This window comes from Colobus angolensis, unplaced genomic scaffold (genome assembly GCF_000951035.1).
Source record: "Colobus angolensis palliatus isolate OR3802 unplaced genomic scaffold, Cang.pa_1.0 Scaffold6, whole genome shotgun sequence".
Lineage (NCBI taxonomy): Eukaryota > Metazoa > Chordata > Mammalia > Primates > Cercopithecidae > Colobus > Colobus angolensis.
This window is the reverse complement of record NW_012119598.1, coordinates 12487592-12513412: the sequence shown is the minus strand read 5'-3', so window position 1 is coordinate 12513412 and position 25821 is coordinate 12487592. Positions and strand designations below refer to the sequence as shown.

Here is a 25821-nt window from a genome sequence, read left to right as displayed (position 1 = left end):
TGATGATAACAGGCCTACCGATCAGGAACAGTAGGATGTGGCCATTGCTTGCAAATGCTGGTTTTGCTCTCATCTTAGGATATGTGACTTGAAGAGACAATCATAAGATGAGATTTCCTTTTTTACCCATTTCATGCTTGACAATGAGTATTATTTTTTAGCAGTGATTGGCAGAAATAGTAAAATACTTAACCTATCTAATAGTATTTAATAAAGGTCTTTTGTCTCCAATTGGCACAGAGAGTTTAATTTAAGGCTTATATATGGGAACATTTTAATTAATATGCATACTCTTACTGACATATTTTAAAATAATACTTCACTAACCTAATGTCAGAGTCAGAAGCTTTAAAATATCATCAGGATCACAGAAATTGTAAGTCTGGCGAAGAAAAAAAAAAGGCACTTCAGAAATATTTGTTGAATATTTGACAACTGGAAGATTGAGTTGCATGTCCAATGAGAATGACCCTTAGACTTAGTGGCTTCTTTTTTTAGATGGCAACTTTTAGAGCACAATGCATATAATCTAATGATCTTCAGGTACAGGTCATCAGGAAATGGACCAACTCATAACTCAAATCCTATTCACAAATGCCCCTTCACATTTTAAAAATGTCTACTTGGGCTAAAAAGTTGAAAGGTATAAGCTACTAGAAATAAAAATGTTGGAGCTTGATCCCTAAAAGTCAGACTGGTACGAGGAGAAGCAAAATTTCTTAGCTGTGTGTCCAAGTTGTAAAAATAATTGACAAGTTTGTTTTTTACTTCTTGAAAAGAATTAAGTACCAGAAAACCTCAACTCTGATTCCATTTCTGCCATTGCCTTGCTGTGGTTTCAGAAAAATTAATAAACCTCTTTTGATGTTGGGTTCCTTTAAACAGGCAAGGCATGTTTACCATCCTTAATTCTCTGCATTGTTAGCAGAAACAAATATGTTACATGTGCAATATGAAGTGCTATCAGTGATACATTAATGACCCATGCAAACTGTTACTGACTTGGAGTCACCATCGCCTCTTCTCCATTCTCCACTGCATTGCAAGGGATAAACCCGGAGCCACCCACTGTTGCTAGAATCCCTTTCTCCATATGGTTCCAGGCAACAGTCAGCCAATGAGAGGCATTCTCATGAGATGTGGAGGAAGAGAAGCCATTATTCCCTAGTGGCAGTTTCAAATAGATATGTGGGAAGATTGCAGACATGAGGCCAGTAGTGGCTTCTGGAAAAGCACCTAGGAATCACACACTTCATCCTGCAAGTAGCTGAAATCAATGGTAGCAGTTCATGAAGACTTTTGACGTTTGTAGTGGCTTCCTGGTGAGCTCCCATGAATCACCCCCATCTGGTTGAAATTTCCTTTATTTTTCACTGCCCTTCCCTTTTCAACAGCTTCCTAAGCCTTGAAACCCTTCCTCTTTGGAATCCCTGGATGGGCTTCTGTTTTCCCAAGTGAACCCTGTTGATCCATGACCTTAAAATTCACGGATCAACAGCTTCCTTCTGAATCATGCCTATGATCTTTAACGTGAGGAGAAAGTTATTCATTCAAAGGAAAAATGTCCTGAGTGATTTCGTTTCTGGCCATATAGTGAAACAGTAACTTGAAAAAAAATATTTCATAAGACACCCAAAACATTGAATAAAAATATTTCTTAAAAACCTTTTTAAAATGCTTGGCTTACCAACAAGAAAGTCATGGAAATTCCCAAAAGCTAAAATAAAGCAGCATAAAAGGTACCAAGAAGAGTGAGGTAAAGGCAATATTTGAAGAGATAAACATTGATTATTTCCCAGAACGTATGCAAAAGTAATCCTCAGATTCAAGAAGTACAACATAAATTCCATACAGGACTAAGGGTGGACTGAAACCACTCTCATCTACCTGCTGTGTGACACTACAGAAACTTTAGACAGAAAAGATGATCCAAAAATTAACCAGAGGAATAGGATGGATTTCCTAAAAAGAAACTATGGTTAAACTGATAGCTGATTTCTTAATAGCAATAGCAAAGCCAGGGATGGAATAATAGCTCCAAAGTGCTGAAGGAAAAAACTGTCAACCTATTTACTCACTGAAAGTGTCTTTTACAATAGAGGCAAAATAAAGACATTTTCAGACACACTAGAGCAGATTTCCCCACCCACAAGTCTTCTCTGAAGGAGATGCTAAAGGGAATACTCTAGAAAGAAGAAATAGGATCTCAGAACGGAGGTTTGGATACTAAAAGCAATGGAAAAGAATTTGTCCAATGTGTAGTGATTAAAAATACAAAAAAATCCTCCAAAATGAGCTAAAATGCTGAGCAAAAATAGAGTGTAAATCGAGAGGGGGTGATTGGAATAGAGGTATTCTAAGGTCCCGTCGGACTGTTGGAGGGTGAGGGGCTAGAGACAGTGACCTATGTCAGCCATGACCAGGTTAAATACGCATGTTATACTTTCTAAAATAACCACTCTCATAATACGTATGCATGGAGGGTATGACCTCCATGTCAGCAGAAGAGGAAATATTGACTAGAAAAAATATTAATGGGAATTTGAATCCATGGTGAGAAACTATCCTGACGTATAGGAATACATTGGAAGTGGTATGGGGTAGATTAGAACCAATTCATATGGGAGATGGGAGACGACATAGTGAAAAGGCCTTTTGTGCAAGCTTATATTCCTTCCTGCTGGAAACATCTCTACTGTTCTTGAAGGCACAGATTTCTACACTATGCAACTAATCGCTAATTCCAATTAATAATGTAGTCAGAGCCAGGAGCAGTGGTTCACGCCTGTAATCCCAACACTTTGGGAGGCTGAGCCGGGTGGATTGCTTGAGCCCAGAAGTTTGAGACCAGCCTGGGCAACATGGCAAAACCCCATCTCTGCAAAAAATACAAAAATTAGCCAGGTGTGGTGATGCATGCCTATAGTCTCAGCTACTTGAGAGCTTGAGGCAGGAGAATTACTTAAGCCTGAGAGGCAGAGGTTGTAATGAGCCAAGATCGTGACATTGCACTCCAGCCTGGGTGATTAAGCAAGGTTCTTATCTCAAAGTAAATAAATAAATTAAATAACACAGTCAGATTGGGGAGGATCATATGCAGGAGGTCAGAGTACATTTCAGAGGAAAATGCAAAGTTTCTAAAACACTCATTTTAAAGGGACAGGCATCAGCAAAGAAAGAGAACTAGTGATTAAATAATTCATTTTGTTCATCCCTTTATTAGGGACAGGCTGCTATGTAATAATGCTAAATTGTGATTATAGATGAATTTGCTGGAGTGTGGTCCTTTTTGATCCTCTCCTGGAGGAGAGACCCATAGGGTTTCTGGCAATTAAGAAAAGGCTCTTGATCATAACGTGATTGCTTGAGGTGTTCAAATTGCCTGCCTTTCAGGCTAGGCAATGTGACAATTAAGGATGAGTTTGCATTTGTTTCCTGGTGCATGCTGTTTATTTAGTTTGCATATTATTAAAGTCTCAAGATTGGGTTTTATGCACCCAGGATTGCCTGATCTACTTGGCTGTTAGTGTCAGCATGGAAGTTAGGCACACAAGCCTGCAGGACTACCTGGGCCTCCTCAGGAGGGGAGAGGTGAAATGCAAGTCCTATTTGTTAACTGGGATTTTCTGCCATCGGGGATTTAGCCAGAAACCAAACTCTCAGGTCTGCCCCAGGCCTGCACTGGCTGCCTAATGCACCAAGGTGTAAATTCTTCCAACATAGTGGCTGTTTTTAAATTTCCCCCCAATTTTCCAACCCCTTTTATTCTTGTGAATCATACTGGGGCCTTTTGTCCCTTTGGCCTTACTGGAAGCAGAATGGCACCTGCTGTTTGAGCAATTTTCTGAGTCCTGTTCTCTGGCCTCCAGTCTTTGGAACTGACTGCTCCATAAGATGAAAGTAAAGATGTGGAAAGTGGAAAGACAACCCTTCTTCCTACCACCTGAAGCAGAGGCAAACATCAAGTCATAGCTTCATTTTCCTGAGCCCTGCACTGTTTCTTATAAAGATTTTCAGAGGTGGGAGAAGAGTTGGCTAATTGGGAGTTCCTCTGGGGCACACACTGTCACTCAAGCACACAAGTGTGCTTCTTGTAATGGAACGTAGCCCAAGAGTGTTGCCCTCAGACCTGTACTTAGGATCTATTCTTATTCTGCTCATTCGTCATATTCTAGTCACCAATTATCTCCAGGTCACCAAATTCCGGGGACCTGTTTTTGCCCCCATCTTCCTCACCTCTCAGCAGCACTGGGCACCTCTCGCTCTGCTTCCTTAACCCTTTGATGCCACACTCCCTTGTTCTCCTACCTCGGTTTCTGCTTGCATCCCCTGCTTGCCCTCTAAAGGATGGTGTTCTTCCAGGCTTCCCACGGGACCTCTGCTTTGCTAACGCCCCTTTCCCAGTAACTGGCATTCATTCACTCCCATGGCTTTTGTTCTCACCATGTGCTGAGTGTCCAGCTCAGATCTCCCTTGAGTTCCAGATTTGCATAGCCAGCTGCTACCTGACCTTGCTACTGTATACATCAGTAGGCATCTCACAGCTATCTCTGAATCAACATGTACAGAGCTGAATATATTATATTCTCACTAAATATATTATATTATATTATACTATATTATATTATATTATATTATATTATATTATAAAATCTCACTAAGTATATTATATTCTCATCTGTTCTGAGCATCTCCATCTCAGGAAATGGAACCATCATCCTCCCAATTGCCCAAGACAAAAACCAGCATTGACCCTGCCACCTCCCTCCACTCTATCCATTCCATTAGCTACTCTTATCCATTCTACCTCCAAAACAGGTAGCAAATCTGTTCACTTTCTAGCTCCACCGCCAACACCCTTGTAGCCACGTTTATTTCTCACCTAAATACAACATCACGAAACTGGTCCTCTTGCTTTCACTTTCAGGCCTCTACAGACCACGGCAAAATCAGTTGGAAAATGTTATTTCCCTTTTTGATACTCAGCAGTGGCTTCCTGCTTCACTTAGAATAAACCCGAACTCCTTCCTAAGGCCAACAAAACCTGGTAATCCTGGGCCCTGCTTAATGCTGCAGATACAGATTGAGCTTCTCTCCCCCTGGCACTCCATGTTCCAGCCATTCCAGGCTTTACTGTGCCCTGCAGCTCTTGAAGTTCTTTCTTGCACCTTAGCATGTACTGCCCCCTTGCCCAAGACACTCCCCATCTGCTCTCCCATGGCTCACCTTTAGGTCTCATCTTAGACATAGTCTTCTCAGAATGGCCTTCCCTGACTGCCTTCCATGAAGTTTGTTCCTCCACTTGTGTTCTGGTACCTAGATTCCTGTTTGTTTTCCTTCACAGCACACATTGCGGTTGGTATCTCTTTCCTTACTTGCCCATTGACAGTAAGGTCTGCAAGGCCAGGGACCACATCTGTCCACCTCCCAATCCTTAGCACCCCACACAATGCCTGGCATGTAGTTAGGCACTTAATGATCATGGCATGAGAGAATGAATGAAGATTTCGGCTCTTACTTTAGTGGTTTCTCTGTGACCTTGACTGACCCCAGAGTTCTTCTTCCTTTGGGGTAGAGTGGGGTGTGCTGGGGCCAAGGAGCATTAGAGGGAGAGGGAAAGCCTTTAGCGACCCACAGTGTCAGTGTCTATAGCTGACACTGTATATTTGGAAACTTTGGAGTGTTCTTTTATACAGAAAGTCATAAGTGAGGACACTGCTAGGAAGCTTACTGATGCCTTGAAATATCTATAGGGCTTTTAGTCGTTATATCTGAGACATGTGGTCTAATCATGACTGACTTATGTTCAAAGAGATGCATAGAGTCATCATTTACATATATTTTGCTTCAGGAGAAATAATGTCTGTTCTGATTGGTGCTGTAGCTCAAAGCATATACTATCTGGCAGAAAGTTTTCTAGGCTGATCCTTTCCTCTCTACATCCACTGTGGCCAGATGTTAATTAGGTAACTGTGTATTCATGTCTCCAAAGAATTAGTGAATCAAAGAGAAAAGGTGGCAGAGTCTGAAATTAAGCAGAGGAATAAGGACACGATCATGGCGGTAACCAGGTGAAAGAGAGGCCATCAGGGAAGAGGAGAAAACAGTTGAAAAAAGGAACAGCCCCTTTCTGTCTCTGTGAAAGCCTGTGATAGGTCAGTTTCCCTCCTCATCACTATTGCTGGGCTGCTGCTGGCCGTAGGAGACATACTTGATACTACCAAACCAGGGGCTTCTGTTGATGGGCAAAGAAGCTAGGAATGAGGTTCATTCGTTGTGCATGTGAAAAGTTTGTGGAACTCCACAAATATAAACAGAACAAGTTCTTTCGTGGCTGCTATGGAACTTGAAGTTTTAACAGTCCAATAGTAATCAAGTTTCTTCTTATGTCGAGGGCAGAATAAAAAGAGAAGCCTCGTAAAGGCAGAGAAGATTTCAGCATTTCTCTTCCTTTTATTAGAAACTAATTAAGCCGTGAAAATTCAGCTTGAAAGCTAAAGTGCACTACGCAAACAAACAAAACAAACTCTTGTGCTTTTTATGTCTTCTGAATTTGGAAACCAAAAAGTGTACAATCATTTCAGAGGGATATTCTGGAGAGCTCGCCTGGTACAAATTGGTTACCAGTAAAAGCGTGTGTGTGTTTTCAGCATCTCTCTCTAAACACAAGTAGGAACTCCTAAAAGCCACATTGTACTATTCTGTGGTGAGAAGGAATTTTGTGACCTTTGGAGAAATTTTGTTTCAGTTTTTCCTAAGAAGACCATAATAAGGAAGTGAGCCACATTTCTTGGCCATGGGAAGTTTGTCTCAATGCCCCAGGCTTGCGTTTTCAGTAGTGTAGAGGGTTCTAAGCAAGTGGGCTTGTTGCTAACTGGTCCTGCACGGTAGGTGCCTAAATTTTACACTTACAAACTTGTTAAGATTCCCAGCCATCCTCAGGGTTGTGGAATTGATGGCAGTGCCCTCTGGGGAACATCTCTTTGCTGATCTTCCCTCAGTGTTCAGGCTCCTGGCTCCACATCCAAGAATCCACTTAGCAGGAGGTTGAACCCTCAAAGTCCCAGACACTCAACAAGAAATGGAGGACTTAGCCTGGAAGGAAGGACAGGCTCATTGAAAACACAAGGGGCAAGCTCCTGGCCTGCATGCTTACCAACAGCCTTCTTGTCTGGAAACCCAGTAGATTTGGTGCTCATGCCTGACTACCTCTCCAAAGCATTGGACACATCTCTCCTGAAATAGTTCTTTCCCTCTTTTCCTTACCTCTGGAATTTCTGACCACTCCTGTCAATCAACCTTGCAAAATGCTTTTGTTTTGCCTATCTTTTGAATCAAGACTTCCCAACCAGGATGGATTGTGCCCTGCAGGGGACATTTGGCAATGTCTAGAGACAACTTTAATTGTCACAACTTTGGGGGATGGGGAAGGCATGCTACTAGGTAGAAGCCAAGGATGCTGCTTAACATCCCACAATGCGCAGGCCGGCCTACCCCCCACTACAAAGACTTATGGATTCTAAAACATCGACAGTACAGAGGTTTAGAAACTCTGACTCAACTGGTGTGTCTCCACAGTGCTTTCTCCTATATGCTTTATTCTTCCTCCAACTCATATACTCTTTGGGTTATCTCAACTACTACCACTTAATCCAGTGATGTCGACACTCTGATGGCTCCCAAACCTCTGTCTCCAGCTGGATTTCTCCTCTGAGTGTCAAACTCATAAATCTACTAAGCCACTGGACATCTTTAGCTTGACATCGTATAGATGACCTTCTGCTTTTGTTTTGTTTTGCTCTTGGATTCTCAGAAAGAATAAAAGTTCATGGACGGGCAGGGTGACTCATGTCTATAATCCCAGCACTTTGGGAGGCCAAGGCAGGCAGATCACTTGAGGTCAGGAGTTCGAGACCAGCCTGGCCAATGTGGTAAAACCCCATCTCTACTAAAAATACAAAAATTAGCCAAGTGTGATGGCACACGCCTGTAATCCCAGCTCCCCGGGAGGCTGAGGCAGGAGAATCGCTTGAACCCAGGAAGCGGAGGTTGCAGTGAGCCAAGATCATGCCACTGCACTCCAGCCTGGGTGACAGCACGAGATCGTGTCTCTAAACAAGGAAAGAAAGAAAAAAATGTTCATAATTGAAAAAATAACCTCTCACATATAGTTATATGTTTTTAATAATAGGGAATTAAAATTAACTTTTATTTTGAAATAACAAAGCACAATATAGTGGCACATTCTGAGATCATTAGATACAGCTTGGGAATGTCACAAAAGCTGTTGAAGGGAAATCCTTGAGTCTTTTAGAATAGGAAGATTTTGCCATAACTCTTTCTTTGATTTAAACAAGAACTTATCGTCTTTCATTGTGGACACCAAAGGCTTGATGTGGTGCTGCCTACTGTTGTCTAACACTTTCAGAGCCTCCTTTATATAATGCCTTAGGACTAGCCTCGTCCTAGATTGACACTGTAGGGTTACAATAGATATAAGTTGAAATTTATTATTATTTTTTTTGAGTTCAAAGACCATATCTTATATACCTTTCAGTTACCTAGAATGCTGAAGCAGAACTGCTTCTCAAGAGATATTTGACAGGTATTGAATGAAGGCATTTCCTGGGAAAACAACTTCTTATCTTTTACCTTTAGGCCCTACTTGTTAGCCATTCCCTTCTCTACTGGCAAGAGGTACACACACACATACATACATACACACACACACACACACACACAGGAGACAGAGAGAGATTGACTAACCCTAAATCAACTGATTATGTGCATTTAGGAAAATCACCAATGAGTAGATGCCATTCTCACAAAACAGACTGCACATCCCTTTAGAAAACCCTGATAGGTCAGCAAGGGAGGGAAGGCCAGAGGCAGGAAGGAGAAAGTGTGGAAACATCTGTCATGGGATCAGTCATGCGGAAGGTTTGGAACTGTGCCCCAGAGTTTGTGCTTACAGGGTGCTTTCCAGAACCACTAGTATCTCCCAGGGAAACCAGCTGCTTACACACTCTGAGGCCTTACTTGACATTGTGATGAGATATTGGAAAGGAAGGGATGGTGCCCTGAGACACAGTTTCCCAAAAGTGAGAGTAGATCCCCATGCTTCCTAAACTTCCTCTTTCTTTAAAAGAACAATCTCCTTCCTCCAACTTGGAGCAGCTTTCCATAGAGCTGCCCATCTGTTTCTGTCTTTAAAACAAGTCTCCATGTGCACCATGTGAAGCCAGGCAAAGAACCATGGAGGAGAGTGAATTACAGATTGATGAAGAAGAGGGGCACGGAGGAGATACCAAGCAAAACCCGGGGGCCTTTCTACCTGGCCCCATCTCGGAATGTAGAGCCACAGACCAGTGAGTCTCAAGATGAACAAAGAACAGTCTCTGCTGGCTCCATACCTTCTGACTTCCTGCAGGGCTGCCAGCTCCTATTCAGTGGTGCCTTTTTATTGAGTCTACCATTTAGTGACTATAGAGTGGGCACCCACTGATTGTTTCTAAGAGTCATACTTTTTCACAGGCTTTTCTGTAGCCCCCGTGTTAGTCCATTTTGCATTGCTGTAAAGAAATACTTGAGACTGGGTAATTTACAGAGAAAAGAGGTTTATTTGGCTGACAGTTCTGCAGGCTGCACAGGAAGCATGCTTGGTTTCTGGTGAGCTTTTACTCATGGCAGAAGACAAGGGAGATGTCATGTCACATGGCAAGAGAGGAAGAGAGGCAAGAGAGAGGGGAGGAGGTGCCAGGCTCTTTTAAGAACCAGATCTCATGGGAACTAAGAGTGAGAACTCGCTCATTACTCAAGCACACCAAGCTGTTCATAGGGGATCCACCCCCCATGACCCAAGCACCTCCCACTGGGCCCCACCTTCAATACTGAGGATCAAATTTCAACATGAGATTTGGAGAGGACAAATATCCAAAGTATGTTGATCCCCAACACCCATTTCCAAGCTTTGGGGTGCCATTTACAGCTGTAAGAAAGCCTTAAGGTCACCAGCTGGAAGTGGGGTTGATTGTGCAACCCTCCCATCCTGGACACAGCCTGCTATGTGGGTGCTGGAGTCCAGTGAAGCAAGTCTGGGTTGGTCTCCCAGGCTGTGCAGAAGACCTGTCTTCCTCTTCTGCCCCACTTTGTTTTATTGACTTGTTCATTAATGTCACTGATGTTAAGTGGCCAGAATAGGTTAAACACTGCAGGCACTAGAGAGAAAATGGTGACCCCAAGCCTTGAGTTGCTTCCATCTCTGGAAGACTTTGGTCAGTATTAGGTGAATGTACGAGTGTTATATCATGATAGGAATGAGCACAGGAGCCTTCAGTTCTGCCAAGAAAGGGAGCCTGCTGGAGTTTCAGGGTTCAGCTGAGGGTCACTGAGCCCTGTAAAGTGATGTGAAGGCCAAGGGGGTTGAGTGAAGGAGACGCAGGTGAGTGCCATATCCGCAGTGAGAGGGGGAAACCTGGTCTTCACATGGGAGCGCAGAGTAATTAGAGGGTGGGCACGGGAAGAAAGACAGATCCCTGGGACCTCTGCAGGCCTCATTAAGGACTCGATCCTCCAGTGGGCAGGTGCACAAGAGAAGCAGTCAAAATATGTGTTGAGGAGAGGCTGGAGGGGAGTCCTGAAAAAATAAATGAGAGCTTTGCCCTCAAAGAGTTTATCATCTCTTTGAGAAAAGGAAGGGGAAAAAACACATGAAATTGACAGTGTAAAAAACAAATTGGAATGTTGTTAAGCAGTGAAGCATTGAGTGCAGACCAACAGAGCCACAGAACAGACGGAAGAGTGAGCATCCCATGAGAAGGCAGGACGGGCCACAGCCTCACAAACACGGAAAGGCTGGGGATGGTTTCCTTGGTGAGGCTTCTTATTTGCAGTAAAAGGGTTCAACATTAGCACTGACTCCTTTAATTTCTCCAAGTGTTTAGATCTCTGTGTTATCAACAGTGGTAATGCCTGCACTACAGGCTTTAAACAAAGAATAAAATCCGGCTGGTGTCCGATTCACAATCGGAACAAAAACAAACAAAACACCCATGGGGAAAATGGTACTTCTGGAGTTCCTCTACTGCTCAGATCACATAAGGCTACAAAAATATAAAATATTACCTCCTCACTGGCAGCATCTCCTTCACTTGATTGAGCTTCGTCATTTTGCCTTCAGATGTTATCAGTTTATGGAATCTAGACCTCTGAACTGTTTGTTATGAGGACACTGTTGAGGTCACTATGAGGCTTAGTCCCGCTAAAATAAAAATACAATGGTAGTAATTTCTTTCAGGCCTAATGCCTAGGGGGAAATCTTTAATTTCTCCAAAAAACAAAAAATAGGAAGTGTGTACATTTCATCTTGCTCTTTTTACTTTGTCTGGAAGCATATTGCTAAACTTGAATCTCAACAATAGAAGCCCAGTAAGCTTTCTGATTGGTGTATTTGTGTTTCAGTGTTCTTCTGAGTTCTAATTTTCATTTCTATCTTCTCATGTTAATAAATGGGCTTTTTGGGTAAGGTATCTCAAAGATGTATGGCATTAGTTAGGAGAGAAAAAATTAAAGAGTTAAAAATTTAAAAAACAAGGAAGAATACTAGAGAAGAAAAATGGGTTGAAACAAAAGGATAATAAGGGGACTGAGGAGAAGAGAGGGAGCCTGCTGAGATGCTCTGAGAAATAAGAGATGAGATGAGGGAAGGCGTGTAGATAGTGAACAGAGGCAATAGAGAGCCACCGAAGGTTTTTGAGCTGGGGAGTAGCAACATTAAAACTTGTTTTTTAGGTTTGCCTGATTGCAATGTACCAGACTATGCACCTGATTATATGTACCAAAATAGGGAAAAGCTAAGTGATTGTATGTACCAAAATAGGGAAAAGCTAAGGAAGTGATGCCTGGGAAGATAAAAGAATAAGCAGCTATGGAAAGCATTTTGGTAAAAAAGTGAATGAAGTTTGAATGTGAGGAGTAAAGGAGTCAGTCAGCACTGACAGCAGGTGTGTAGGGTGTTATTATCGCCAGCGAGAGCTCAGTAGGAAGAAGGGATTTGGATACTTTAGAGGGTTGGAGAGAGAGGGGATGGGGGCAGGAAGAGGTGAATATATTTCTGATTCCTGATTATAGGGTCCTAAGATCCCATATCTTTTTTTTTTTTTTTTTTTAAATCTTATCCTTAACTGGATAGAATACAAATTGCCACTTCTTCACCAGGCTGGATTCCTTCAAAGCCAACTAGTTTTGTAATAGAATGATGCTTTGAAATACTGGTCAAACTACAGATTAACCCAAAGGACAGCAGGGTAGTAAGTAAAAGATCCCTTAAAAATTCTCTTCAGAAGATTCATAAAGTTGTCATTTAACCATCTGTTCAAGTCCCATAAGAGTTCATAAACAACAGTGTGCTTTTCTTCCTTGGCCCAATGGGGCATTCATTTCTCTTTCTGGATCAGTAAAGACTATTCATGTTTCCCCCAAAGTTTTATTATGACAAATTTCAAACATAAAGCAAGGTTGAAAGAATTTTACAGTGAATAGCTGGGTCACCCACCACGTAGATTCTACTGTTAATAGTTTGCTGTTTTTGCTTTCTCATAGATCTCTCCACTTGTGCATCCATTGATTCATCTTGGTTTTGTGCATTTCAGAGTAAATTGCAAACATGACTACTCTTTGCCATATAACTTGCATTTGCAGGCTGGGGAACGTGTGTTAGCCCACCTAGGCTGACAGTGGAGATCAAAGAGAAGTCAGTGGCTCTTTCTGTGGGTGATTTATCTCCCCAATCCCTTCCTCCCAGCGAATTTTAATGTTGACTCTTTAATGACAGTGGTGTCTGGCCTGTGCACTTGAGTTCCTAGAAGATAGAAAAGAGAATTTTTACAAACCCAATTCTCTTTAAAAACTTCAGCCTTTGAGACTGAAAAGACTTGTACAGGTAGCATAGTTGGAAGTTGTTTTTTTAAGTCCCGTAGAGATATAAGCTCTATAGCCTGTGTGCACGTTTCCAGATTTCCAGATATCAGATTTACTTAAAGCAAAACTGTACCTTTAATAATGTAAGGAACAGAGAATACAAATGGTCTCTGCTTTCAGATACAAAATATTCCTAAAAACATGTCACGGACCATCACCATTGTCTCTACCTGTAGGGAGTTAGAGGCAGAAATTGTAGCACAGGAAGTTAGTGAGGAGGCAGGTAAAAGTTTTTAGCCTGCAAATGGATGGTATTATCAAAACCAGAGATTGCCTTACTAGAATTTACAAAACAACTATTACTGCATGCCTTTATTGCATGCAATTTTCAAGCTTAAGAAATGTGATCCAGCAGTGTAATAATAAGCCTGAATGTGATGGCATTCGATTAACGTTTGTTTTGCCTCCATTTCTATGTCTATTGTATTTACGTTTATGTTTTAATTGATATTTTGGTCATGTGTTTTCCCCAAAGAGATTTTGTGAAGGCTTCCATTTTTTAAAATTACAAAACGATATATTTGATACATTGTAAACAAAAGAAATCCTCCTTAATGTACCCAGAAATGAGATCTTGTTAGTGCACTAAAACTTCACTTAAAAGTATTTATCCATTAGTACCATAAGCAAACCAAAGGTATCATTGTAGAGACTTGGAGGAAAGGACCTCAGTTTGGGAAGAGCCAATATGGGGAACTAATTCTCAGATCAGAATGTGGCTTGAATAGAGGAGAGGAAGAGAGTATTAAGGCACATATGCAGCAGGTGATATAGAAACAGCATCTGCGGGAGAAAGCTCTTGATGACCCATCTGAGAGGGTAGAAGTCAGTTTATTTATCTTGGTCAACTCAAACTCAACACAAGAGATAGTCCAGAAGGGAAATGAAATAGAGGAAAGAAGCGGAGATTAGATTTTTTTATGATATCATCTGATTTTACAATATGTAAAATTCAGGCTCTCTGAATTTTTTTCACTGGAGAAAATTAAGTGTTCTTGGGCCCTGTAAGAACCTTAGGATAAGACTGTGATCAACATAGCCTTCAAGATTCAGTCTCTGGAGCCTCTATGACAGTGATAAAGACCTGTTGGCTCCATGTGTTCTCTCAGTGATTAAGGCTTGCTTCTTTCTCAAAGGTCAGGCAAACTTCATCCTACTGTAAGTTTAGCCTCATATGCAGGGAAATTGTTTAATAGAGCCACTTATCTACCTGTATGGGGTGAGTACAAACAAGTGCTCAAATCATTATCATTATTTTCCATGTTGTCAGTCATGCAACTTTGCAAAAATTTTCTATGGGCTGGTAAATCTCCGTACTTATCTGCAAGGCTATTTTGTAAGCAGCAAATCTAGTGTGATTATTACACTAATACTTAAATCGATACTTCATGCTGGTAGTTCTCACTCCAAGATATTCAGGTGAAAGTTGGCATTATATGGAGAATGGTGGGGAAGGTATAATTGAATAGAAAAGGATGGGAGAAGAACAACACTCTCCTTATAACCGTTGCATTTGGAAAGAGACATTTAAAGGAAAATCTACCAAAACGATGACTTTAATGACAAGGAAAGATAGCTCCACTAGATCCCCTCTGTTTACACATGCTATTGTTTTAGCCCATGATGTTTTGTTTACTTTGGAAGGAAATATTTTACCCCCTCTGAGATAATTAATTTTTGTCAGCTTCGCTGTTTATAAGGGAAACTGAGAAACTGTTAATTGAAATACAGAATGAGTCAGTGTTTCCAGTAATTTTTGGCAGCATTCTAATTTGTGTCAATCCCAGCCTAATTATTAGATTTTTTGGAAGCAAAAAGCATATTTGATTTTTCTCTTACTGACTTTGTTCTTCCTTTTTTTATTGAAATATGTGCTGTCTGACAAAGGTCATATGATTTATGTCAAAGTGAGGTGAAATACCCATACGTTTGAAACACCGGAAGGCTTATTGCATCATGTTTGGCTCTTCACTGCAGTTCAATATTTAGAAGGCTCTTTTCCTCATTGCTACTCCCAGCCCCAACCAGAAAATGTGATGCTTGCAAAGACCTTTTAGCTAGGATGAAGTCGAGGTATATGGCCCATCACTAATGACATCACTGAAGTAAATTTCCCAGAAGCCATCAGGGAGAATTCATTTGGAAATCCAATTGAATGTCACTTGCAAAGGGCAGCCTCCTGAAAGAGGTGACCAGTCATGCATTCCTGAGTTGTTTGTTGTAAAAGCATTAATCACCGTGAACTCATTTACTCCTAACGCGAACACAGTACATTATTCCACAGGAATTCTGTTCCAAATGATTGTTAATGTAGAGGACGGGAGCTGCTGATTGTGGGCAGGGTTAATAAAATTCATCAGATCAATGGCCAGTATAATGGGCTTGCTAATGGTTTTTAATAGAGGTTGGATCTTCCTGGCTGCAGCAGAGTGAAGGCTGGGAGAGAGAGGCAAGTGGCTGTGCAGGGAGACAGCTCCATCTCCTGCCTGCTGAGGTGGCCTTTGGATGAAGAGAGCATCCCTGTTGGTCACTGAGCATCAGCAGGGCTCTGAGGTGGCCTTGGCTGGGAATGTAGGCACCAGCTGTGGGCTGGGGAGGGAGCCCCGGGGACAACCATACTCCAGTAGCTGGCACGCCATAGCCTCTTGCAGACCCAGGCCAGAGTCCATCTAAACACCTGAAGCCACGGATATCCCGGACCCTTGCTTGCACCCCACCCCGGGCCCACCAATGAGATGAAGGACAACAGTCACACTGATAATAGTGACAACCTTAGCAAATGCTCACGGAAGCTCTCCAGGGCCGGAGACCAAGCATATTCCACGCACTCACCTCAGTCCCCATAGCAACCTCCCCAGAGATATGTACTATTTATTGAACCCATTTTATAACTGGGGAATCTGAAGTTCAGAGAGATTTTGTCTTTAGCCCAGGGTTAGATTAGAAACTGTGTGCCTTTAGATGCCATGCTTTTTTATTAGAGGGAGAGACACAGAAGCTGCAGCCTAAAATCAGACTGAAGAAAGATGCAAGGTGTGATGAGGGCCTGGGAGTCTTTCCATTTGTTTCTCCAACCAGTCAGTGTGTTCAGGACCAGCCGTGAGCAAATTATGTGAAAGCTATGGCTTGTCTGCAATGCTGTTTCTCTAGGCATTGTTAGTAAAATTCAGGGTGCCCAGGGCCCTTGAGATGCCCAGGTGCTCTGGGCCACCCCACTGTAGCCTTGACCGGGACACGCTGAGAGGTCCTCTTCACCCCATGCTGCCCTGTACTTATAGCCTAGTCCTTCTCACCCTCTCCTGCTTCACCAAATGACCTCACTTGACCCATTTCTGGTCATCTGTGGGTCATCGTGATCTCCAACTGCTGTAGCCAGCTCAGCTCAGATGGGAGGAAGCTACTGCCTCCTGGGGATGCCTCCTGAGCACAAGAATTTTGTGAATGACAGCACAAGGACTGCCCAGAGCCAACACCCAGAGTTCCAGCTGCACTGCTGGGCATGGGAACACAGTGACATTCCCAAGCTCCAGAGACTACCCTAACTAAGGGGCCAACATAGCTGCCTTGGGGCTCAGGAACAAGATGCGGTTGGAGCTTGCAGGTGGAGACTGTGGGTGAAAGAGGCAGCCACGAGCTGAGGAAATTGGCGAGTAGGAGTGAAGGAGGCATGACCGCTGGAACTACAAAAAACACAAAATACTAGCACTACTAGATGTTCTCAGTAAGCTCAGAGGATGGCAGAAGGACTTCATAAATGTTATCAATAAATGAAAAGACATGGCACACATACTCCAGTGACCTTTCCCAGGTCAGCTTCTATAATCAAGATGGGAGTAGGCTGCAGCAGTCCTTGCATGTGAAAACACCACCATTCCTAAAGTTATTTCCTTGATTATGTCATTTTAAAAAATATACTGTTAAGGGTTTGGAGGATGTAAGAAAACAGATGGTTATAAGGAGGGGGTGATGCAGGGAAGGAGGGGGAGGACATAGGGGTTTCAGAGGGAGGCTCACGCATACCCTACACACTTACCACCCTCAGCAGGACTGAGCTCGGTTACACCATGCTAAATGCAATAGGAAACGCAGAGATGGGTGGAACGTGTTCTCCGGCCCCCCAGAGCTTACGAATATACACCATAAGTGCTAGACTACATGGCACAGGATATAAATGCAGTCGAGTTGAGTGAGAGAAATTAGCAAGAGGAAAATTCAGAGACAGTATCATGGAAGATTGCACTGGCTGCAAGAACACAGAGGATTTGAATCCCGGGGAGGGAAGGCACAGTCCACACAGGGAGAGGAAGCAGGGACAGGAGGCTGCAAGTACGAGTGAGCATGCTGAGCACAACGGAGGGTGAAAGAGACACGACGGAGGGTGAAGGAGACGGCCTCGGTCTAACGGAGGAGGGGTGTGTGTACACGTGGGCGTGTGTATGTGAGCACAAATGTATGAATGTGTGTGAGAGTATGCAGGAGTATGGATGTGTGCATGTGCATGTGTGTGCACAAATGTGTGAGAATATGCCTAAGTGTGTATGCGTGAGTGTGCGTGTTTGTGCACAAATGTGTGAATATCTGTGAGAATATGCATGAACGTGTGTGCATGTGCATGGGTGTGCATGAATGTATGTATGCATGAATGTGAGTGCACATGTTTGTGCATGAATGTGTGAATGTGTGTGAGAGTATGCATGAGTGTGTGTGCATGCGTGTGTGTGTGTTTTAGGAGAGGGCCAGGCACGGTGGCTTATGCCTGTAAACCCAGCGCCTTGGGAGGCCAAGGCGGGCAGATCACTTGAGGTCAGGAATTAGCCGGGCTTGGAATTAGCCGGGCTTGGTGGCACATGACTGTAATCCCAGCTACTCAGGAGGCTGAGGCAGGAGAATCACTTGAACCTAGGAGGTAGAGGCTGCAGTGAGCCGAGATGACGCCACTGCACTCCAGCCTGGGTGAGTGACAGAGCAAGACTGCATCTCCGCCCCACCCTGCAAAAAAAAAAAGTGGGGACAGGGGAGCAGTAGGCAATAAGCAGGAGCAGAGAGAGGGTGAGACACAATGCAAAGACCTTGGTAGCCAGACAGAGGAATTTGGACTAATGTGGTAGGCAAAAGGGAGCCACTGTCGGTCCTTGGGCATCTAGGGAGCATGACCTGGAAAGGTTCATCTAGCAGTGTGGAAGAGGTAGATAGGCACCCCGGCCACCCTGCCATTCTGATTTGCCATTTTCTCTCCTCCAGCACACTCTCATATTCCCCATCACATTGGCTGAAGTCGTCCTCGGACCTCACTCCTATCCATCAAAGAAGACAGGACTCATCTTGCTGACTGCTGCCAGCGTTACTTACATCAGCCGGTAAGAATCACATGGAGAAAGTCAATGCAGGCTTGTCATTCAAGGCCCCGAGGGAAGTTCCAGAAATGTGTACTGTTCTGTCAGAATCCCTTTATCTTGGTTTAATAAGGATTTAATCATGTTTACATTTCCAGGTAAGAAGGATTCTTATTGTTTGATTTTAATGCTCATGGAAACCTCCCATGCACAGAAACATGCAGGTGTGCACACACATACACAGCAAGTCACAACTTCCCCCCTCTCTCTCTCTCTCTCATGAAGGATTAATCATTGCAAAGCCATGCACCTTGCTTTCCCAAGGAAATGTTGCTCCTTGGTTCTGTCTTCAGTGAACATGTTCGAATGGCTGAGGGATCTGAGGCGTCTAACTACATTCTACCTAAAAAGGCATTTAGCGGGCAGAGCAGGCTAGGTTTGTCCACTCCTGTTGCCTGTTTCATTATGGGCTTATTTGCATCAGCAGTTGGCATCAGATCTCCTAGAAGGCATTTGGGCAATGCATGGGAGACAATTTCAGTAGCTGGCCTAGATTTCATCATTCAACCACCTGGCAACACTCATTTTCAGAAATGCTGCCCAATAGTCTATAATCAAGGGAACGTGCTTGGCCTTTCACCCAGTGACTGAGAAACTTTTCTTCCATTCTATAACCTTCTCATCTGGTACCATGCTTTTGCTCCTGCTGAAAGAAAGAGGCTTGCTGAACACAAGATCTGCAGATTGGAAGCTAATCAGTGTTCCTTCTCTAGACTCACACAAGCTATTCATGTGTGACAATCTGGACAACCCTCTGATCCCTATATGCGGGGAAGTTTAGTTCAGTTCAGTGCTCTGTCAGGGATGGAAGCCGAGAGAGAGCGCATTTCAAAGAACCTGGGCTCTAGCAGTGCCTGTTTTATGGACTCAACCAGCCTCTGTCTTAGAGCAAACAAACTTGGTGTTCAGACTTCATCTGCTGTTTTCTCCCTAACCCTTCCTTCCCTTTTGTGGTGTCTACCCCTCCCACCTTTCTGTGCCCCTGTTTCCCCGAGTACCCAAATCTTTCTTCTCCCATCTTGAAGAAAGCACTTGCTCAATAAATCCACCCCAAGACTCCGGTGCTCTATATTGTTCTTCAGCCTCTGAAGCCTTTACATTTTAACAAGGGAACTTTCAGAGAATGAGGCTCAAGCTTGGGACCTACTGATAGTTGATGTCTGGAGCACTCTGTTGAGAAGGATTCTGAGACACTACCAAGAAAAATTTGCTTGATTATTAGGCAATGACTTTCAATAGCATGACAATGGACAGTGGTAAGATATATGCTATGTGTTTGCCATATCTGGCTTTACACAAAGGAATATATCCCTAAAGACAGAGTATCTAGGACCTGGATTGGAGTAAGAGTATAGACACATAAAGATTTTGTTGTTGTTGTTCTTGCGTGTGTTGAAGAGAAGCAAAGTAGAAGCTAGCTGATTATACACATGAATTCAGATGCTGTATCTTTTTTGGTGGTGTTTAACTTACTCTTTATTGCAAAGTGTAAATTTTGTAGTTCATATATGTAAGTTATTACCTTTTACTTACTAATGTCTTCTACCTAAGGACTTGTAAGTTGATTATCAGTTCACATATCTGACCCTTGTTGTTCTTTTCCTTTTTGGGGACCAAGAAGATAAAAAGCACCTAAGGCCACTGCTGTTATTGGGGAAAATTACAGTGGCTATAAAAATGAGAAGTAGTAGCCAGGAGGTTGGTTTGTCAGTACCTGGGCGGGTGTCGTCATGATGCAGTTAATTAGGAGATTGAAGAAAGAAATGCGACAAGATGGGAACCAGGTACAAGTGCATCCTTTATCGATTCAGTGGTTCACCAGCTCCAGGCACTATGCTAAAATACGGAGGATACAGTGATGTTCAGGAAACCTGCTACCTTTAGAGGCTGCCGGGGAAAGAGGAGCATGTCAGACAGTGGGAGACAGGGTGATAGGACTGTAATAGGCATAAGCTCAGGATGCTACGGGCACACAGAGAGGTATGCAGGACTGGCCTCTTAAAGGGAAGCACTGTCTAAGCTGAGGCCCAAGTATTGAGTAAGAATAGGTCAAAAGAGATGTGGAAAAGACCTTTAGGCAGAAGAAACAGCATCTGCAAAGGGCTAGAGGAGCTGAGGGTGTGGCTGAATTAGAGGACAGGGTAAAGCCAGGTTGTAAATCCACATCAGTGAGTTTAGACTTTTAAACCAAGTGCTTTTCTGTAGAAAAGTATTATAATCAGAGGAATGAAATGATGTGGTTTATGTAAGAAAGCTGATTAGAAAGACGATTCTGGCTGAAGTGTGGACATCAGACTGAAGAGGAACAAGACAGGTAGACCAGTTGGTGGCATTGCTGGTAACTCAGGGGAGTTGATGTTAGCCAACTGATGAAAACATCAGTCAATCCACAAATAAAATCAGAGAGTGTGAGCAATGGGAGGCGACTTAAAGATGACTTAGCACCGGAAAACTAAATCTCCAGTAGGGTAGATGACATGCCCATGGTCATATGGCAGAGGTGCAGTGGAGATGCAAAGCTGGTACTTGAGCCAACTAAAACTGAGGTCTTCTGTTTCCAAATCCAGTTGTCTTTCCACTGTGTTTATATGGCCAGGTATTTGTTCAGTTCCCAGTGTGTGCAAAACCATTCAGCTAAATGCTGGATGGATGGGCATGCGCAAAGCTTGACCTAGCTCTACACTCTGAAATCTTTCTTTTTCTTTTTTTTTTTTTGAGATGAAGTTTCGCTCTTGTTGCCCAGGTTGGAGTTAAATGGCACAATCTCGGCTCACCGCAACCTCCGCCTCCCGGGTTCAAGCAATTCTCCTGTCTCGACCTCCCAAGTAGCTGGGATTATGGGCATACGCCACCACACCCAGCTAATTTTGTATTTTTAGTGGAGATGGGGTTTCTCCTTGTTGGTCAGGCTAGTCTTGAACTCCCAACCTTAGGTGATCCACCTACCTCGGCCTCCCAAAGTGCTGGGATTACAGGTGTGAACCACCACGCCCAGCCTCTGAAATCTTTCACGTGTTGTTCCCAGCTCTATGCTTGGATTAGACAGTAAAGTACTGGTAACAAGGGAGTGGAGGGAAGGGATGGAGACCCGTCACCAGAAGAAATGTGACTGGGTAGGCTCCAGTGCCCAGTGGGGAGCTGAGGTGGTTTGGGATTTCATCCTTCATGAGAAATACTAAGTTGGTATTTGGTCCATTAAGCCTCATTTTTGCTAGAACAAATCAAATATAGACATTTAAAGGAGGGTTTTTGATGTTGTCCTGTTGATGGAAGCATCTCTATTTCTGTCCACATCCCGGTTAGAGGAGCTCAGACTCTTTGGTGCCTGCCATCCCCACCCTTACGCAGATTCCAGGGCCCCTGGCTCCTCACAGCCACAGATGGCCATGAAGTTCTACAAGCTGTGGATACCCATGGAGATGTTTTAGGGAAGTGGCTATGGGCCCGCTGTCAGATGTGCCAGTTTAGATGGTCAAATGGGGAAATGGCATAGCACGAATGAGGTAAAGAGCATGGGTTCGGGCCAGAGGGAGCGTGAGAAATGAACATGAGTCAGGAAAACAGCACTGAAGCTGAGCTGGAGAAGCATTTCACTGCCGAAACCATGTTACAATGACCTAAAAATAGTCCCTGAGACCGAGGGGACCGCCTTACATGTGGTGGTTGCTTTTAGTTCTTTTTCAGATTGCAAAATTGAAGAGCCATCCCTTAAGTGGGAAAATAAAGCTTTGCAAAATCGTAATGACTGCAAATCTTTCATTTCCTTTGGAAAGCATTAGTCACCTTTAAATACGGTAGCTCGCTTATTCCTCCCTTCTCTCTTACCCCAAAACACCTCACCTAGTTCTCTCTGAGGCAGTGGTGAGGAGCAAAAAAAATAGAAATGTTTCTTCTGCTGGTTTTTATCATTCTTTTATTGAATAAATATTTTCCCTAACACATGGTTGGTCCTGCTCAGAAAAGCAACGTTATATAAGGCCAAGCTTCAGCCTGCAGGGGGTTTATCCTTAATAAGTGGAGGTAACCCATGCATACAAATTATAAGTACAGAAGATGGAAAGTGGTGAAACATCATTAAAAAAACAAAAAACAAAAAAACAAGGAGTCACAAAAAAGGAACAGTTTGCATCCAGCTGAGCAGTGTGGGAAGGGCGCTGTGGAAGGCGTGCATTGGATCTGAGTCCTGAAGGACCGGCAGGATTAGAGCTAGAAAAAATGAGAGAAAGTAAACAACAGGAGCACAGTCCCAAGGCCAGGAAAGTGCAGAAAGTGTGAGAGCAGGGGTCAGTAATTCTCTTTGCTGGACCTGTTTGTGAAAGAGACTAATGAGAAATATCCCTGGAACTATCCACTCGTGGAGGCTTGCAGATGGCAGACTACAGGAGGCTGGACGTAGCATAGACAATGGGGGCATTTGTTGTTGCTGTTGTTTGTTTGTTTGGAGTGAAAGCAAGGGTGAGCAGTACTAGTAACTTGGCCAGCAAATTATGCTTTAACATGTCATTCTTGAAACGTTAAAACTTCAAATAATTTGGAGTGACAAGAGATGGGAAACAAAATAAAATATAAACCAATATAAAAATAAAAACTAGCCAGCATATTATGAAGTTTGATCACAATGTCTTATTTTTTATGAATGGTTATTTCATAGTTCCAGTGATACCCCCAAACACCCTTCTGCTTTGGAGGTCTTGGTCCAATTTTCCAAGGCCTCCATCCCTAAGGAGTTCCAGTAATCTGCTGAGTGCTCACACATGCCCCTGTTGTGCACTGCACAACCCATGCTGTACACTGTTCTGAGCATTGTTCTTACACACAGATGGCAAAACCATAATCCCCACCGGGCCCGACATCCCCACCTGCACAGTGTTAAGGGTTAACACACCGTGCCCACTGCAGGTGCCAACACCGTCATTACCCATCAACCCCCTGTGTTGGTAGAATTAACAATGTTACTCGCCACAGCAACCAACCCAGTTGGCCTGGAGTCCATCATCACACTGCTCTTGGTGGACCAGAAACCTACTGATGCTGCAGGTGTCTCTGCTAGTGTATAAGGTATTACATGCCCAGTACCAGCACTGCACAGATATGCAGCCATCACCCAGCCTTGGGGCAGATGTTTGGAAAGTTGCTTCCCCAAAGTAGTTCCTATGAGGCAAGAGAGAGAATTACTTTCTTTTATACTGTGCTCGCCAGGGTAAGATCCCTCAGCAAAGCTTCCCGGGTTCCCAGAAGTAACAGTTCTTTACATTCATGCCTCATTTACAAATACACGTACACATCTTACCCTGAGAATACATTAAAAGCTGCCAAGAGGTGGACTAAGCTAAGTTCCAGTACTAGCCACCTTGCCATTTCCAGAATCAGCAATTCTCTCTTTCTCTTTCCAGTGTGTTAGGGTGAATTCCTTCCTAGAGCCACTGTTACCCTTTCCTAAAATATGATCTTCAGCTGGGACCGTCCAGGTCAACCATAGCTTTATAGCCTCAACTGTCAGCAGGGGTTGGAATCTCAGCACCATTTTCCACAGAAGAAATCCTTACCCTGCCTATAAATTATGATACGAAAATTAATAAAAAAGATGCCACAAAACACACCCTTATTGTCAACATGTGGGGTCCAGCCCAGCCAGGATCGAAACCGAAGAGGGATGGAGGTGGAGGGCTAGGAGAGGAAAGGGTATCTCATCTCCTGTTCTTCTCGTCTTTCCTGTTCAAACCTTAGTTCTTGTTCAACCAAAACGCCTGTAACAGAAATCAGAAATAATGACAGCGTGAAAAGAGTAAAACTGTAGAATAAGAAATGAGAGACATGCCTGAGACACAATGTTGAAATAACAGAATAGGTTTTATGGATTGATTGACATGTACCACACAAATGAAGAGGAAAAAATTAGGATAATTCTAAAAATATTAAGTTAGTAGACTAGAAAAATGGTGATTCCATTGGTAGATGAAAATGAACTGTGAAAGAAATGGTTTTGGGTATAAGTAAAACAGTGACTTTAATATCCTGTAGTGGGTCTCATTTCAAAAATATTCTGGTTTAATTGGTTCTGGATGTGCCCTCAACATTGGAACTTTTAAGGCCCCCAAGTCAATTCTAATTTTCAGCCAAGATTGAGAATCACCTGCCTGGAGGAATTTCCATTCAGAAATTCAGACCTTGCAGTCTCAAGAAAGGTGGGGCTGAGGAGATGCAGCTAGTTGAACCCTCGTGGAGTGACAAGGTTGCTGGAAAGAGAGAGAAGAGAGAGAAGATAAATAAGTAAGAGGCAAACACCAGGGAAAGGCCCTCCTCTCAGGGACAGGAGGGAGAAGGAGCAGCAAAGGTAGCAAGGAATGACCAGGCGGTAGAAGGGCAGGAAGACAGAAAACCATGGGCCCTGAGGGTGGAGAGACTTCAAACTGGAAGGGGGTGTCTCAGGGAGGGGTCAGGCAACAGCTTTAAATGCCACGATGAGGTTGCCGCCCCAATAACTCTCATCTTTGCCGACATTTCATCATCTAGGTAAACTATTTGACTAACACTCTAGCTCTGCAGTTTCTCCTGACTCTATTTGATATATTCCTCCTGGGCTGGAAAGATGTGACATGAGGGTTAACACCGAAAGAAAGAATTATATGCCCAAAGCCCACAAAACTCCATTATCTGCTTATCTGCCACTCACAGACGTCTGTATTTCCCTACTGATAAGATGCAGAAGTTATGAATTTCTTGACAGCCATTTTAATCCTCTAAGATTTAGGATAAGGAGACCCTAAAAAATTAATTTTTGGCTGCCATTTGGTGCCCACCTGGTCCAACTCACAAAGGTTCACATAGCGGATGGCTCAGGAAGGATGTGAAATTGCTCTTTGAACTGAGGGGCAATATCATTGGCCTCTTCAAAGTATTAGTAAAGTGAGATTAACCAAAACTTGAAAGGCCACTGGTATATTTCCAAATTTTCAGAGCCTGTGGTGGTCTTGGTGAGTCAGGCAACTGAGAGCTGTCCATAGCAGCATCCTACAGAGCCACCCAACACAGCAATTCATTTCAAAATACAAAGAACCTGTTGCATTTTGGGGCACTTGGCAAATAAATGTGCATGACAGACACAGTCCCTGCCCCTGCAGAGCTTTCAAGCTAGTCAGAAAAACAATCAAATAAGTAACAAAGAAAAGTTCCAGGGTGGAGGAAGCAACTGGCGTAAGCATTTAACTGAATCAGGGCTGGGGGAGAAAGGTTCAGGAAATCTTTTCTAGAGAAATAGACTTTTAAGCTGAGATTTGAAGCATGAGTAAGATTCAGCCAGACACAGGGCAGAGAGAAGCAGGTTCCAGGAAACAAAAAGGTCAGCAAAGACAACAGCAGGTGTGAAAGCCAAGAAACTGCAGAGCTCAGTTCATTCAAGAAACAAAGGGGTTCAATATGGAGGGACCGCAGATCTACGGATGGAGGGTGG

General features: G+C 43.3%; 1 protein-coding gene across 2 annotated transcripts in view; it reads left to right on the top strand.

Moving 5' to 3' along the window:
- Positions 1 to 25821, top strand: part of ADTRP (androgen-dependent TFPI-regulating protein) — a 65690-nt gene that overhangs the window by 25367 nt on the left and 14502 nt on the right. For both annotated transcript variants that reach the window (XM_011962693.1, XM_011962692.1), the window contains one exon: positions 18220 to 18335. In XM_011962693.1, coding sequence (XP_011818083.1) covers positions 18220 to 18335 — 116 coding nt within the window. The remainder of the gene's footprint in view (positions 1 to 18219; positions 18336 to 25821) is intronic.